Source organism: Grampus griseus (genome assembly GCF_964374135.1).
Source record: "Grampus griseus genome assembly, chromosome: 1".
NCBI lineage: Eukaryota > Metazoa > Chordata > Mammalia > Artiodactyla > Delphinidae > Grampus > Grampus griseus.
Genome location: NC_139017.1, coordinates 88206346 through 88221055, shown reverse-complemented (window position 1 = coordinate 88221055; position 14710 = coordinate 88206346). Strand labels below are relative to the sequence as shown.

Sequence of the window (14710 nt, the reverse complement as noted above, 5' to 3'; positions counted from 1 at the left end):
TCCAGTGCATGTCTATGTTCAGATTTCCCATTTTTTATTAAGACACCAGTCATATTGGATTAGGACTTCATTTTAACTTGATTACCTATGTAAAGACTCCTCTGTTTCCAAATAGGGTCATATTCTGAGGTACTGTGGGTTAAGATGTCAACATATTTTTGTGGGGAGCACAATTCACTCCATAACAGGCACTAAGATTATAATAAACCTGGGGATTTATGCTTCTGAAATTAATGGACTGGCTTGTTACAGGCCACCCTTCCCTCTGAGAACAACCAGAAAAGCTAGACAAAATATTAAAAATAGCTGCTTGAAGACATCAGAAGCTGCTTCAGTAAGGATTTAAGAGGCTTAGAATCATAGACCAGGGAAGCTTAAAGAGATGAGCCTGACATTTGGCATTGCTTTTACCCTCAAAGCATTTTCTCATTTGTAAGCAGTAGCTAAGGAGCTGAGCCAAAAGCAGTGATGGAGAGGCTAAGAAACTGAGCTAAGATTCTGGCAATTTTACAGGACTAAGGGAACAAAAATGGAGTCCAGGGCCCACCAGCAGAAGGAGCCTTGGTAAATACCCCAAGCTTTTAGTTGGGACTCTCTAAGCTTTAATTTGGGACTCTCTTAGCTTTTAGTCTAAGACTCTCTAAGAGTTTCAGCCTAGAAGAAGGAGTATAGTGGCTATAGATCAACCCTTACAAAAACTGAAATTCAGCTTCCAATCAGCTCAGTTGCTGCTTGGATGAAGGTTAACTCAATCCCTGACCTTACTACTTGCCAGAAGCAAATGTATCAATATATTTTCTCTGGAGGAGAATAACATTACTCTGAGCCTAAAATTATTTCTTCAAGTTGTCACACACACACAGATTACCAAGCATACTAAAAGACATGACTACATGACCAAAATCAAAAGGAAAAATAGATAATAAAAACAGACCCATGGAAGATACAGATTTGGAGAAGATCTAAGACAGACTTTTTACAATAAGTGTAATTAATCATCAATACAGGAAATCAGAGAACTTAAAACTATTTAAAAAATCAAATTGAATTCTAGAACTGAAAAATACAATAACTGATATTCAAAGCTAAGTAGATGAAACTAAATCTCAACAGATGTATTTAACAGCAGGTTTGTCACAACTGAAGAAAACCTTGGAAAATAAGACAAAGTAAAATATCCAGACTAAATCATGGAGAGAAAAAGGGTGGGATACACATAACAGAGTGTAAGACATGGGAAACAGTGTAAAGGTTTCTCTCACACACACACACACACACACACATAAAATTGGAGCCCTAGAAGGAGATGTGAGAAATTGTGACTGAGGATCTTCTAAAACTGATGAAAGATACTGAGCCACAGATTCAAAAGTACCGTGAACCTCATGCAGGATAAACAACAAATATGACATGTTTAAAGATAGAAGACCAGCCTAGCTGGAACATGGAAAACATGGAAAGGGAAGTCCTTGATGAAGAGGTTGGAAGCACTGGATCAGGTAGAGCCTTATAGGAGTTTAGATTTTATTCCAATTAGATTTGGAATCAATTTGAGGATTTTAATAAGGAGAGACATGATCCTTTAAGATCACTTTTGCTGATCACTTTGTGATCTTTTAAGATGAAGGATGAATTACAGAGACCACTTAACTGATTGGAATAGTTCAGGTGAGGAATGCTTATGTTTTGGCATGGAGTTATAACAGTGGAGGTGGTATGATTCAGGATGTATTTTGGAGGTAGACTGCCACTAATGGATTGGATATAGTGAATGAGGGAAACTGAATTGAGAATAACTCAGACCTTTTGCCTGAGCATATGGGTCGATGATTGTGCTATTTATTGAAATCGCAAAAACTCAAAGTGGAGCAATTTGGGGGGCAGATAAATAGAGATCAGTAGGCCTATCTTGGCCATGTTAAATTTGAGGTGTCTATGTGACATCAAGTGGACATGTCATGTAGGCATTTAAAATACTACTCTCGGGAGAAGTTCAGACTAGAGATAAAGATTTGAGAGTCATCAGCATACAATTTTTATTTAAAGCCATAGACCTGAATGGGATAAACCAGGGAGAAAGTGTAGATAGAGAAGACAAGAGGCCTAGACCAAACACTTAGAGGTAGTATAAAAGTACGTAGCAGGTACAAGAAAGGAGGAAGAATTCATATATATCACTTCTTGTATACTTTTGGCCAGATCTTAATTACACTGCCATAGTACAAAAAGCAAGTGGAAAATGTAGTCAGTTACTTTATTTTGGGTAGCCAATGCCCAACTAAAAATAGAGGATTCTTTTATTATGGAGAGGGGGAGAATGGATAGTTGGGATACAACTAGCATTCTTTCCACAGAGGTTGAATAAAGGAATAGGTCTTGCCAAGGAGAGTGAGGAGAAGCCAGAGAGGTAGGAGTAAAACTAGGCAATGTTGCCACTTGGAAATTTAAAGAGCAAAATGGTATAAGGAAGGAGGCAGAGTGGCCAAGCCTGTCAAATACTGTTGTGAAATTAAGTAAGATAAGACAAAGCCTTTGGCTTTGATAAAAATGGAGATCATTGGCAATCCTTAGAGCCACTGCAGAGGGAAAAATGAGGGCAAAAGCCCAATTAGAGTAGATTGAATAGAGAGTGGGATACAGCATATTTGGGTAAATCTTTTGAAGAGTTTGGCTGTAAAGGGGAGCAAAGAAAAGAATTAGCCAGTAGAGACACGGATCACCTGGAGAAAGTTTTGTTTTGCTTTGTTTGATGAAAGGCACTATTAATGATATGACAGTGACCTAATAAAGAAGGAAAATTTGGTAATTCATAATGGAGTAGATCTGGTGGCATGGCCGCGGCCTCACTAAACGGGCAGGGAAGGGGAGGGATAACACATATTCACGAACAATAGAATTTACCATAGATTACTCTTCAGCTTATTTCAATTTGCCTCTTTAAAGATGGAAATGGTAGATAATGCGTTGTGTATCTGGTTTAGATAAGAGACAGCTCCATTCAGCAAACACATTTTTAAAAGTTAGTGAGGGAGAGCTGTGGCGGCGGTTTCCATCCTGTTGATGAGTGTTTCTTCCCTGCCGGAGCGACTACACAGACCATGGCGTCATGGTCGAGGAGGTACAGAAACATTCTATGCACACACTTGTGTTCAGGTTATTGAAGAGAACCCATGTCATGTTTGTGGCTGATAATGGAAAACCTGTGCCTTTGGATGAACAGTCACAAACGAGAAATGGCAATCAAGCTGCATGAGTATGGTCTTGTGTTGCATATGCCTACCTCAAAAGAAAATCTTAAAGAGAAAGGCCCTCAGAATGCATCAGATTCATGTGGACACAAACAGTATCCTGCCAATCAAGGACAAGAACTTCAATGTTTGGTGACAGGTACACATCCACATCCACCAGGACCTGGGGTTGCTCTGACAGCGGACAGTAAGATCCAAAGAATGCTGAGTGAATCAGCTGCCCAGTCCTTAGCTGTGGCATTACCTACTTCCCAAGCCAGAGTCGATGCAAACCATAGTGCACCTGCTGGAGGTGAATACTGACACCCTGGGGCTTTTGACCAGTCACAGCCTGCAGGGGCAGTTGTTATGGACGGTGACAATGCCAAGACCTCCACACTGATGGCTAAAAAAGCCCCTACAATGCCCAAACTTCAGTGGCACCCACCGTGGAAACTCTACAGAGTGATCAGTGGGCATCTTGCCTGGGTTTGATGTATTGCTGTGGAACCTGGAAATCAGTGGTTTGTTACTGGATCTGCTGACAGAACTATAAAGATCTGGGACTTGGCTAGTGGCAAGTTATAACTGTCATTAACTGGCTAGTGGCAAGTTAAAACGCACATCAGTACAGTGCGTGGTGTGATAGTGAACCCAAGGAGCGCATACCTGTTCTCCTGTGGAGAAGACAAACAAGTCAACTGCTGGGATCTTGAGTATAATAAGGTTATAAGGCACTGTCATGGACACCTGAGTACAGTATATGGTTTGGATCTGCACCCAACAGTCAACGTGCTGGTGACCTGTAGCCAAGACTCAACAGCACGGATTTGGGATGTGAGAACTAAAGCCAGCGTACACACGTTATCTGGACATACTAATGCGGTGGCTGCAGTGAAGTGTCAAGCTGCATAACCACGAATTATTACTGGAAGTAATAACCTGGAGAAATAACTGGAGATACCAATGGACTTATTTGAAGCTATAGCAAGGGCTGCAGTCTTTTGTGAAGACTTCATAGAAAAGTGTTACTTAAGTTTCTGATGCCTGTGCCTCTTTCTGGCATATACTGAGTTTTACAAACCCTGTCCTTAGCATCCTGATTCCCTATCAGGCAAGAAAATTTGTCACACTTCACTTTCTATAGTTAGAAAACAAAATTACAGGAACAATCAGTTTAAAATTTGTTTCAAATTAAGAAATTATACCGTAATTTTGAATAAGCATTTCCAAATATACATATCCCATCTTGCATGCTGTAGGTGGGAGTGTAGTTGTTACAACCTTTAGGAGGGTAGTTTTCCAGAATATACTGAAGATGCTTGGAATCTTTGGCTAACTCTTCATTAGAAATGAAGTTACTAGGAAACTGCCTAATGGGAATAATCTGACAACTGTACACAGCAAGTTTATTTCACCTTTGTCTTTAATTAAAACTAGCCCAGATGTCCTAACAATAAGGGACTGGTATAATAGATTATGGTATCTTCATGTAGTTTCTCTCCATTAAGAGTGAGAAATATCTCTGGAATAACATGTCCAAATTTTACTCTTATATAAAAAAGGAAGCTGTGCAAGCATTTTTTTTTTTTTTGGAAGAGTAACTTGTTAATGCTCTAAAAAATAATGGAAAAGTAACACCACATTGTTATCAGTGGCTTTGTGAGAGTGGGATTATGGGAGAACTTTCATGATTGGCTTTATATATTTCTATAATGTTTTAATTTTCTATAAGCATGTATTTTGTAAACTTAAAGGAAAAAAAACCCACAAGAAAAAAAAAAAGTGAGTGAGGAGAGGAGAATTTGGCCCTAATTTTAATGGCAAACACATAATACAGAGTACCTATACTGTGCGCTAAGCAGTGTTCTAAGTGTTTTACACTTAATTCTTGCATCTGTGTGATGTCCTAAATTGAGAGATTTGGCAAATTAATGTAGTTGTATATTTTAAAGTAAAATGCTAAGATATATATATGTATATTTTTTACTTTTCACTTTTGCCAGTCTCCTTCACTTAGATAAGAATTAGATAAGGGAGTTTCTACTGTATTACATAGAACAATGCCATATATATTAAGTGGAAAAAAGTAAGGTATAGAACAGTATATGTAGTGTGCTGTCATTTGAGTAAAGCAGAAATGTATATACACATCTTTTGGACAGTTCCTAAAAATTCATAACAGTGGTGTCTCTGGGGCGGGGGTTTCAACTCTTGTTGAAATCTTTGTACAGTATATTATTAATATGCTTAACTCAGTAATTAATTTAACCTTTCTTTGGTGATTCATGTTCTTGCAATGTGTCCAGCACATTTTTGGCAGTTTCTTCTTCAGCAAATAGATTAAATATTAGCTTGTCTTCTCACCATTTGTCTCCTTCAGATTTAAATTAAATTCTAAATAAAAGTTCTGGCTATTTTCAGGGGGGCAGGGGACATCCAAACAGTTGGATTTAAGATCATCAGAATTTTACTCTGTATTTGCTAGCCTGTAAATATCTACCTCAAAATTATTTGACATATATTTAATTTTAAATCTTTAGTCATATGATATCCTTATAGTGTTTTTTATCTTTGGCAGGAATTAAAAGGTGGAAAAGCTTATGCAAAGGTAAGTTGGTGTTCTTTAACACCTTTGGAATTTGTAATATCATTCATTGCTATTTATAAGCTTAAAAATTAAATGGTTTGCTTTTCTAATTGCTGTTTAAGCTTGGCTGTTTTTTTTTTGTTTTATTTATTTATTTATTTATTTTAACATCTTTATTGGGGTATAATTGCTTTACAATGGTGTGTTAGTTTCTGCTTTATAACAAAGTGAATCAGTCATACATAAACATATGTTCCCATATGTCTTCCCTCTTGCGTCTCCCTCCCTCCCACCCTCCCTATCCCACCCCTCCAGGCTGTCACAAAGCACCGAGCCAATATCCCTGTGCCATGCGGCTGCTTCCCACTAGCTATCTACCTTACTACGTTTGTTAGTGTGTATATGTCCATGACTCTCTCTCGCCCTGTCACAGCTCACCCTTCCCCCTCCCCATAGCCTCAAGTCCGTTCTCTAGTAGGTCTGCATCTTTATTCCTGCCTTACCCCTAGGTTCTTCATGACATTTTTTTTTCTTAAATTCCATATATATGTGTTAGCATACGGTATTTGTCTTTTTCTTTCTGACTGACTTCACTCTGTATGACAGACTCTAGGTCTATCCACCTCATTACAAATAGCTCAATTTCGTTTCTTTTTATGGCTGAGTAATATTCCATTGTATATATGTGCCACATCTTCTTTATCCATTCATCCGATGATGGGCACTTAGGTTGTTTCCATCTCCGGGCTATTGTAAATAGAGCTGCAATGAACATTTTGGTACATGAGTCTTTTTGAATTTTGGTTTTCTCAGGGTGTATGCCCAGTAGTGGGATTGCTGGGTCATATGGTAGTTCTATTTGTAGTTTTTTAAGGAACCTCCATAGTAGTAGTTCTCCATAGTGGCTGAACCAATTCACATTCCCACCAGCAGTTCAAGAGTGTTCCCTTTTAAGCTTGGCTGTTTTTAAATAAAGCAACTCAGAGATTAAATAGTTGGATCCAACAATAAATTATAGGCATATTCTTTCTAAATGTTGATTATGGGATGTTATTCTTAAGTTTCAGTTTCCTTACTAGGAGACAGTCTCTGGTTTGCATTAAACAATTGCAACTGTTAATTCAGTTTCCCTTGGGAAGTATTCTCAGTCCCACCCAACCCCCAGTGGAATAAGACTCCCCGTCTGTGCTCTCTTAGCACTCTGTATACATGATCACTACTGTCCTTTATACTTTTACTAGCTGTATGGAATTACTAATGAATGTGCTGACTTTTTTGCTGCATAGAAGGAATTAGTAATTAATAATACTACCAGAAACCCAACTCTTTTATTTCTAAACCTCTTTAATCTCTAAACCACTTTTTTTTTTTTTTTTTTTTTTTTTTTTTTTTTTTTTTTGGCCACGCTGTGTCACTTGCAGGATCTCAGTTCCCTGACCAGGGATTGAACCTGGGCCACGGTAGTGAAAGCCCGGAATCCTAACCACTAGGCCACCAGGGAACTCCCCACATACTCCTCTTGTATTTCTCTGTGATGGTAGCTCCATCAGTCTAGTCATCTAAGCATCTGAGCCAAGAACCAGGGCACTAGTTTCAACTATCAAATCTACCTACCCCTCTAAAACTAGTTGGCTGCAATATCAGTTAGGATGCTCTTTGGTACAAGTAACAGAAAACCCTCCTCACCTAGAGATGTTTTTAATCTCACAAAACAGGTAGATATGAGATAGAGCTATAGATGTGAGATAGAGCTGCTCCAGGATTGGTTAATCCACTGACTAAAGAACATCATCAAGAATCCATGTTACTTTTCTCTTTTTTTCTTACATTCTCTATGTGATGGCTTTGTCCTTGGCTAGCTCCCTTCATGGTCAGGAGGTGGCTAGCTGCTCAAGTTTTAGTCAACACATTCACATATGACAAAGCTCAGCTGTTTCCCCATTTATGACTTTTTCAAGTGAGAAAACTTTTCCTACATGGCCCCCAGAGGATTTCCCTGTACCTTTGATTGTACACAACTGGATCATATGCCCACTCCTCAACTAGTCATGGGCAGTAGGAATGGATTGCCATGGTTAGCTTAGACTAATCACAATTTCACAGTCAGCTAGAGGTTGGGTTACTTTCCTTGTGTACATGGATGAGCTAAGAGTGGACACTTGAATAAAATCAGGACTTGCTAGCAAGGAATATAAGGGCATTGAATGATGGGTAGGCAAAAAACAGTCTGCTTTGACTGACAGATCTTGATTTCTCCCTTCTAAAAAGCTTTTGAAACCATCTCTTCTCTCCAGTCCCAAGACCACTGCCCTAGGTTATGCCTTCATTATTTCTTATTTAAAACCTGCATTGGCCTCCTATCTTTTCTGTGTCTCTGTCGTCTCCCGCCAGTTCATCCTCTATATTATTGCCAGAGGGATTGCTCTGAAATTCAAAGATGATCATATCCTTCCCCCACTTTTAGTCCTTCAGCAGCTCTCTATTGCCTGTAAAGGAAAATGAAAAGTCTTTAACCTAGCATATTGGACCCATCTTGGTTTGCAAATCATCTATCTGCATACTCACCCACTCACTCAGTCATCCTTATACTTCAGACATACTGCCCAGAGAACATTCCTGGAGTGTGCCGTGCTGTTTTAGCCTTGTTGCCTTGTGACTTGATGTTTTCCCTGCCATGCATGTGCTTCTGTAGACTCATGTATCATTAAAAACTCAACTTAGTCATCCCTCCCCACTGAGAAATTTTCTTTTCCTCTCTTTCTTGTAATTGTGCCTTCCTTTATCACAGCACTTATACTTTTTTATAGGAATTTATTTCCTTTTCTATCTTCCCTTATTAAACTATGAGTTCCTTGAGAATAGGAATAATATACATTCCTAATACCTAACATTATCTGGAATGAAGATGCTCAAAATTATTTGCCAATTGAAGGAAGCTCTACCACAGTTATACCTACAATTTATATTATATATATATATGCCATTTTACTGAGACAGTTATCTCAGTGAAACCAAAGAGAAAATCATAAGGAAATATGGACTCTTGTACCTCATTACAATGTAAGCTCTTGCAAGACGGTTCTTATCTGTCCTGTTCATCACTGTTTTCCAGTATTTAAAGCAGGGCCTGGCACATAAAAAGTGCTCAGTAAATGTTGACCTTAGCATGCTTTCTTAATGGGGACTGACCAGATTCTTTTTTTAAAAAAACTTGCTTTATGCTTAGTGACTGTAATACCAGCATTCCAACAGTGGATCGTGAGCCAAAGGGCTGTTTTTTATTCAAAAAATACATGTTAACTGCTTACCATGTGCCAAGCATTGTTCCTGCCACTATTTTAAGTATTAGAGATACAGCAGTAAACAAAACAGACAAAAATCCCTGACTTTGGGGAGCTTACATTCTAATGGGGGATTGAGGGAGGCGGACAGACAATAAAATAAATATGAAATGTGTATATACATGCTGTGATGATAGCTACTAAGAAAAATAAAGCAGATAAGCTGTAGTGACAGCTACAGGGGAGGGGAGGGGGGAGTCAGGCATGTTCTAGAATGGTCAGGGGAGGCCCCTTTAGAGAGATGACATTTGAACATAGACCCTAATGCAGTGAGGAAGAAAGCTGTGAGATCTGAGAGAGAATGTATCAGGCAAAAGAACAGTAAGTGCTAAAGGCCTTGAGGTGATCTTCGCATTTTTCAAGGAAGAGGACCTTGTGGCTGGAAGAGTGGATGAGGAGGAGAGGGGGAAATGAAGTAGACGAGGTGGCCATGGACAGAGGAATCAGAGACAGTCAATATAGACAAGTCTTTCGAGGAGTCTTGCTCCAAAGGGGAGCAGAAGAATATTACAGTAGACTGGAGAGAGGTATGGCATGAGGTTTTGTTTTCTTTTGTTCATTAAGATGGGAGAAAATCCAGCATGTTTGTGTTCTGGGAATGATCCATAGAGAGGGAAGAATCCCTGAAGCGATGAACTTGAATAGGCGAGAGGAGAGTGGTTGGCCTTGGATGGGAGCGCAGCCAGCTCACTTACAGTAAGTGGGAAGGTAAACATGTGGGCACAGATTCAGGTAGGCGAGTAGATGTGGCTGGTGATCAGAGCTTGTGGAAGTTGAATGCTCTGTTGATTGCTTTTATTTCTGAGTGAAATAGGAAGCAAGGCATCAGCAAAGAGTGTGGATGGAAAAGGTATTGGAGGTTCAAAGAGAAAGGATAATGTATGAAATAAGGCATGTGGATGACGTGTGATCACACAGCCACAGGAGTCTTCCCATGTTCATTTGGATGTGGCTTTGCCCTGGACATATCCAGGCTTTTTGCTGATCTCTTGGACCCCTAAAAAAGGCAGTAAGACCGGAGTAATCATGTGAAGATTAGGTAGATATTACCTGTGGCTTGATATGTTCCTGACTTACTGCTTTTGGAGCTTGTGGTCCTTCAGCTGGTCTCTTAAGTTCTTATTCTTCATTCTTCTTATACCAATTAAAAACCACTAAAATAATGCTCCATCCTACAATAAAAATCTTCATCTTAAATGCCATTCATATGTTCTTCACTGCATGTTTTAAAGCATTAAAGCAGGCAACTTAAAATCACAGCACTCAACTTAAAATCAAGCAGGGTTTGACGTGTATAATACTTTTTATTATATATTCAAGGAGATGTACTTGCAAGCTCAACACATTTTTTTGTTAATAAAAGACTGTATACACTTAGTCATATAGAATAGAGTGTTCAAAAAATAATGATATAAAGGAGTGATTTTTTGTACCACTTGGAAATGAGAAATAGGGTTGAGCAGCATCAGAGGAAAACCATAGGGTAATCTTTGGTAGCTGCAGAAAATGGGGACCAAACCCGAGTAGTAATAAGAGGGAGGAATGCGTTTGAGCTGAGCTTCTGGGTAACAGCAGAGAAGGTTGGTGTGGGGAAGGAAGGAAGAAGGCTTCATAAAGAGAGATTCAGCTCATGGGGGACCAGCAAGACAATTGTTGTGGAAGGTGGTAAAGGAGGAGGAGCTTGTACCAAAGGAAGTATGTGATACACTTAAATCATTTCGCTCTTGGGTGGGCAGTGAGAACTTAGTAACCTGCAACTAACTATCTGCAGTCACCAGTGGTTAACTGGGAATAGAGCCAGACCAGAACAGGGAGAGGAGAGTCTGACTGGTTTTCTCTGTGTGTGTGCAAATGACCATGATTGGTCTGCTAGTATTTCCCATAGAGCGGTGTGAGCACCACTGCTAACCTGCAGTGATTTCAGTTGTTTAATATGCATTATTTTTACATTAAGTTATATATTTTAATGTGTGCAGAAAAATACATTTAGCAATCAAATATGTGATTTCAGAGATCATATTGCTTAAGACAAGAGTAGAATAGGTGGTACATTTTTGCAAAAAGGGAGCCAATTTTTTAACAAACATTTGGGGTGGCCAAAAAGTTCGTTCGGTTTTAAGTAAAAAGACACATTTTTCATTTTCACCAAGAACTTGATTGAACAACGTATTCATTAATCGAAGAAACTTTTTGGCCAACCCAATATTAAGCAAAGAATAGAACAGGTGTTGTTAAGTTGGCAAAAACTGCAAATAACTGAAGTTTGAGACCACTTGGCTAGAGCATGGATTGAATGTTTATTTTAAAGATAATATGATAGAAGCCTAGTAGATATTCTATTAATATAATTATCTTTCTTTTCATAGCTGGGCTTTGCAGATCTAAACCTGGCAGAGTTTGCTGGATCAGGAAATACCACTCGTCGCTGTTTACTGGAAGGCTATGATACCAAAAATACAAGACAGGATAATTCCATTCTTAAAGTAAGCACGTTTCTAGATTTACATGTCAACAAATGAGATTCTCTGCCTTTAAATAATCATAGGTATATACTGTCAAGGGCAAGATGGGAATCAGTATTGAAATCATGAGCTGAACATACCACTGAAATACTCACCATGTAGAAGAAAAAACTATCCAAATCACAGAAGCACTGAAAAGTAACAAATGTTCACCTTCATGATCACATGGTGCTGTAAACGTTCAGGGAAGAGTACACACAACCACTACAGCATTAGGGCTCGATGAGTGGAAGGGAAGGAGCATCGTAAATGAATACCTTACAATATGCTTGTAGCTCCCAAGAGGTGATTTCCAAAGCAGCTGTGGTGGGCACATAGAAGTCACTGGGTTCTCTCGCAACAAGTGAAACTCACTTTGGGCATCTGCCCTACTGTTTCCAAGTACCTTCAGGAGCCATGTATTCTGGTGAATCCAGAGGGAATACACACTTCAGAGAGCTGGAGTATTAAATGAAACCAGTAGAGAAAATGTTTGTAAGGTACCTTGCATCTGGTAAAACTCACTGGATAAACCTTTTGCTGTGTTTTAGTTAGGCTTACCCCATTATGGTAAGTTATCTCATGATAAGAAAGGAAAATAATCCTGAATAAAAACTGAATGGTCAGAAGTTAGTGGACAAAAGAATTACCCTATATCTAACAGTTTTCAAACCCACTTAGTTTATGCCTGGCACTTAATAGATTCTTAATTCATGACTACTGTTAAGGTTTTTGTTACTATTACCATTATCATTATTATTCCCAGAACACAATAAGATCCTATGGCTGATTCTTAAAAGGCAATCAGTACCTAGAGAATAGCAGCATCTCAGAAAGCATTAGCAAAGCTTTAAATTCTGGTCCAACAAAAATATACCATTTCTGAATAATAGTACTCTAGGTATTCATTCATTCATTCAACCAGAATTTTTTGAGTAGCCAGAGGTTTAGGGAGCTTAAGGAGCATAACCCCAGCCACGTGGCAGGAGCGTGGATTATGGCATCAGGGCTCTGTGTTTGTTCTTAGATCTCTGGAGCCCTGTGTAAGCACTTCACCTCAGCCCAACTGTTTCCTCCTCTGTAAAAGGGGAGTTGCAGTACTTACCCCAGGGACCTGTTCTTGAGGCCTAAATGAGTTACTGTATGTGATTTTGCCAACACTAGTTGGATGGAATAGAAATCCCTCAGGTTAGCTCATGTAGAAGAGAACTTTAGTTCAAACACAAGGACGTTTCATAGAGCCCTAGGGTGGGAAGTCACAACAAGACCTGAACTCCCAGGAGCTAAAGGAGCTTTCTAGGCCTCTCAGGGACTGTTCTTGCCTCTCTGCATTATCATTCTGTCTGTAGACCAACTTCCTGTGGTTACTCACAGCTTCCCTGCCCTCCCTAGAACTTCAGCTGCTAAGTGGCATTGGCTTGTGATGACGTCAGCAGAATCTGGGAGGCAGGGGAGGCTGTTTCCAGAGACCTTCTCTAAAAGGTCTTGGCCTGATAGGTTTCCCAGAATGTGTTTGCAGTAGTGTCCTCACAGAGCCTAGTATACTCTGGGGCAGGGTGGATATTCTACAGATGCTAACTCCTTCTTTCTAGAAGGTGGCAAGAACATTAAAGTCACATAGTAAGTACCTTGAGAGAGAAGCTGATGCATTTGGTAGGTAGAGAAGGACATTGAGTACTTCTAAATTTTTTATAGCTTTATTGAGCTATGATTCACTTACCATACATTTCACTCAAAGTACACAGTTGAATGGTTTTTAGTATATTCATAGGTGTGTCCGACTATTGCCATAATCAATTTTAGAACATCTTCATCACCCCAAAAAAGAAACCTCGTATGTGCCCAATAGCAGTCACTTCCCACTTTGCCCCAACTCTCCTCCCTTCCCCCCAGCCTAAACAACCACTAATCTACTCCGTCTGTGGATTTACCTATTCCGAACATTTCATATAAATGGGATTATAGAATATGTAATGTTTCGTGTCTGGCTTCTCTAAACTTAGCATAATGTTCTCAAGGTTCATCCATGGTGTAGCATGTGTCAGTACTACACTCCTTTTTGTGGCTAAGTAATATTCCATTGTATGGCTATACCACATTTTATTTATTCATCCGTTAATGGTCATTTGGCTTGTTGTTTTCACTTTTTAGCTATTATGAACAATGCTGCTATGGACATTCATATACAAGTTTCTTTGTGGGCATATATTTTCTTTTCTCTTGGGCATGTATCCAAGAGTAAGTACTCTAGGAGCAGAATTCTTGGGTCACATGGTAACTCTGCTTTTAACCTTTTGCAGAGCTACCGGACTGGTTTTCAAGTGGCTGAAACATTTTACATTCCCATTAGCAGAGTGTATGAGAGTTCACATTTCTCCAAATATCGGGTCCTTTTATTCTTTAGCTTCTTAGAATGGGGAACTGCAGAGATAACCCTGTGCATTTCATATTTCAGATGCTGCTAATAGGTATGTGGAGACTTGAATTAAGCATTTAGTCTTCAGGATAAACACATATAGAGATCCTCCAGAGGAAATGCCTCTTACTGTGGGTGAAAGGTCTTGAATAGCTCGGGTGTCAGGAAGATCAGATATTTCTAAGCCTGATCTTTACAAAATATTATAATTGCTTCATGAATGAATAAAATCATGAATGATTAAAAACTACATTCATTCATTCTTGTCCAAAGCTAGAGCAAAGGCCAGAAGCATTCTACTCTTACAGGCCACCAGCAGGCACCCCTGAAAGCATCATTATGGGAAACATGTTGGAGGAAAACATTCCAGACACTTAAACACCACAGGAGTCTGGGAGGAAAGACAGATAAAATAGACCAGAACAGCACACACCCAGAAGATTGTTACTGATGAAGCCCTTGCTTTTTGTTTCCATCTTTTCCACTCTTATTTTTGCAGTGACAAAGTTGTTAATGTTGAAAATGATTTTTAACCTATGTCTGTATAAAGCAGCAATTCAATATTGGATATAACCCAATTCAGTAATCATTTTATTTATAAATAGGAAATACTGGACTAGGTGATGTGGAAGGTG

General features: G+C 39.1%; 1 protein-coding gene and 1 pseudogene across 2 annotated transcripts in view; both read left to right on the top strand.

The window, feature by feature from the left end:
* The window catches only part of EEIG2 (EEIG family member 2), a gene marked incomplete at its 5' end in the record, with an annotated part of 103811 nt that overhangs the window by 52327 nt on the left and 36774 nt on the right, over window positions 1-14710 (top strand). The window contains 2 exons of the mRNA XM_082680105.1: window positions 5809-5838; window positions 11525-11641. Coding sequence (XP_082536231.1) covers window positions 5809-5838; window positions 11525-11641 — 147 coding nt within the window. The remainder of the gene's footprint in view (window positions 1-5808; window positions 5839-11524; window positions 11642-14710) is intronic.
* Window positions 3107-4181, top strand: LOC309828754 (pleiotropic regulator 1-like; annotated as a pseudogene). Its single transcript has one exon. The product of its transcript is annotated as a pleiotropic regulator 1-like (transcript).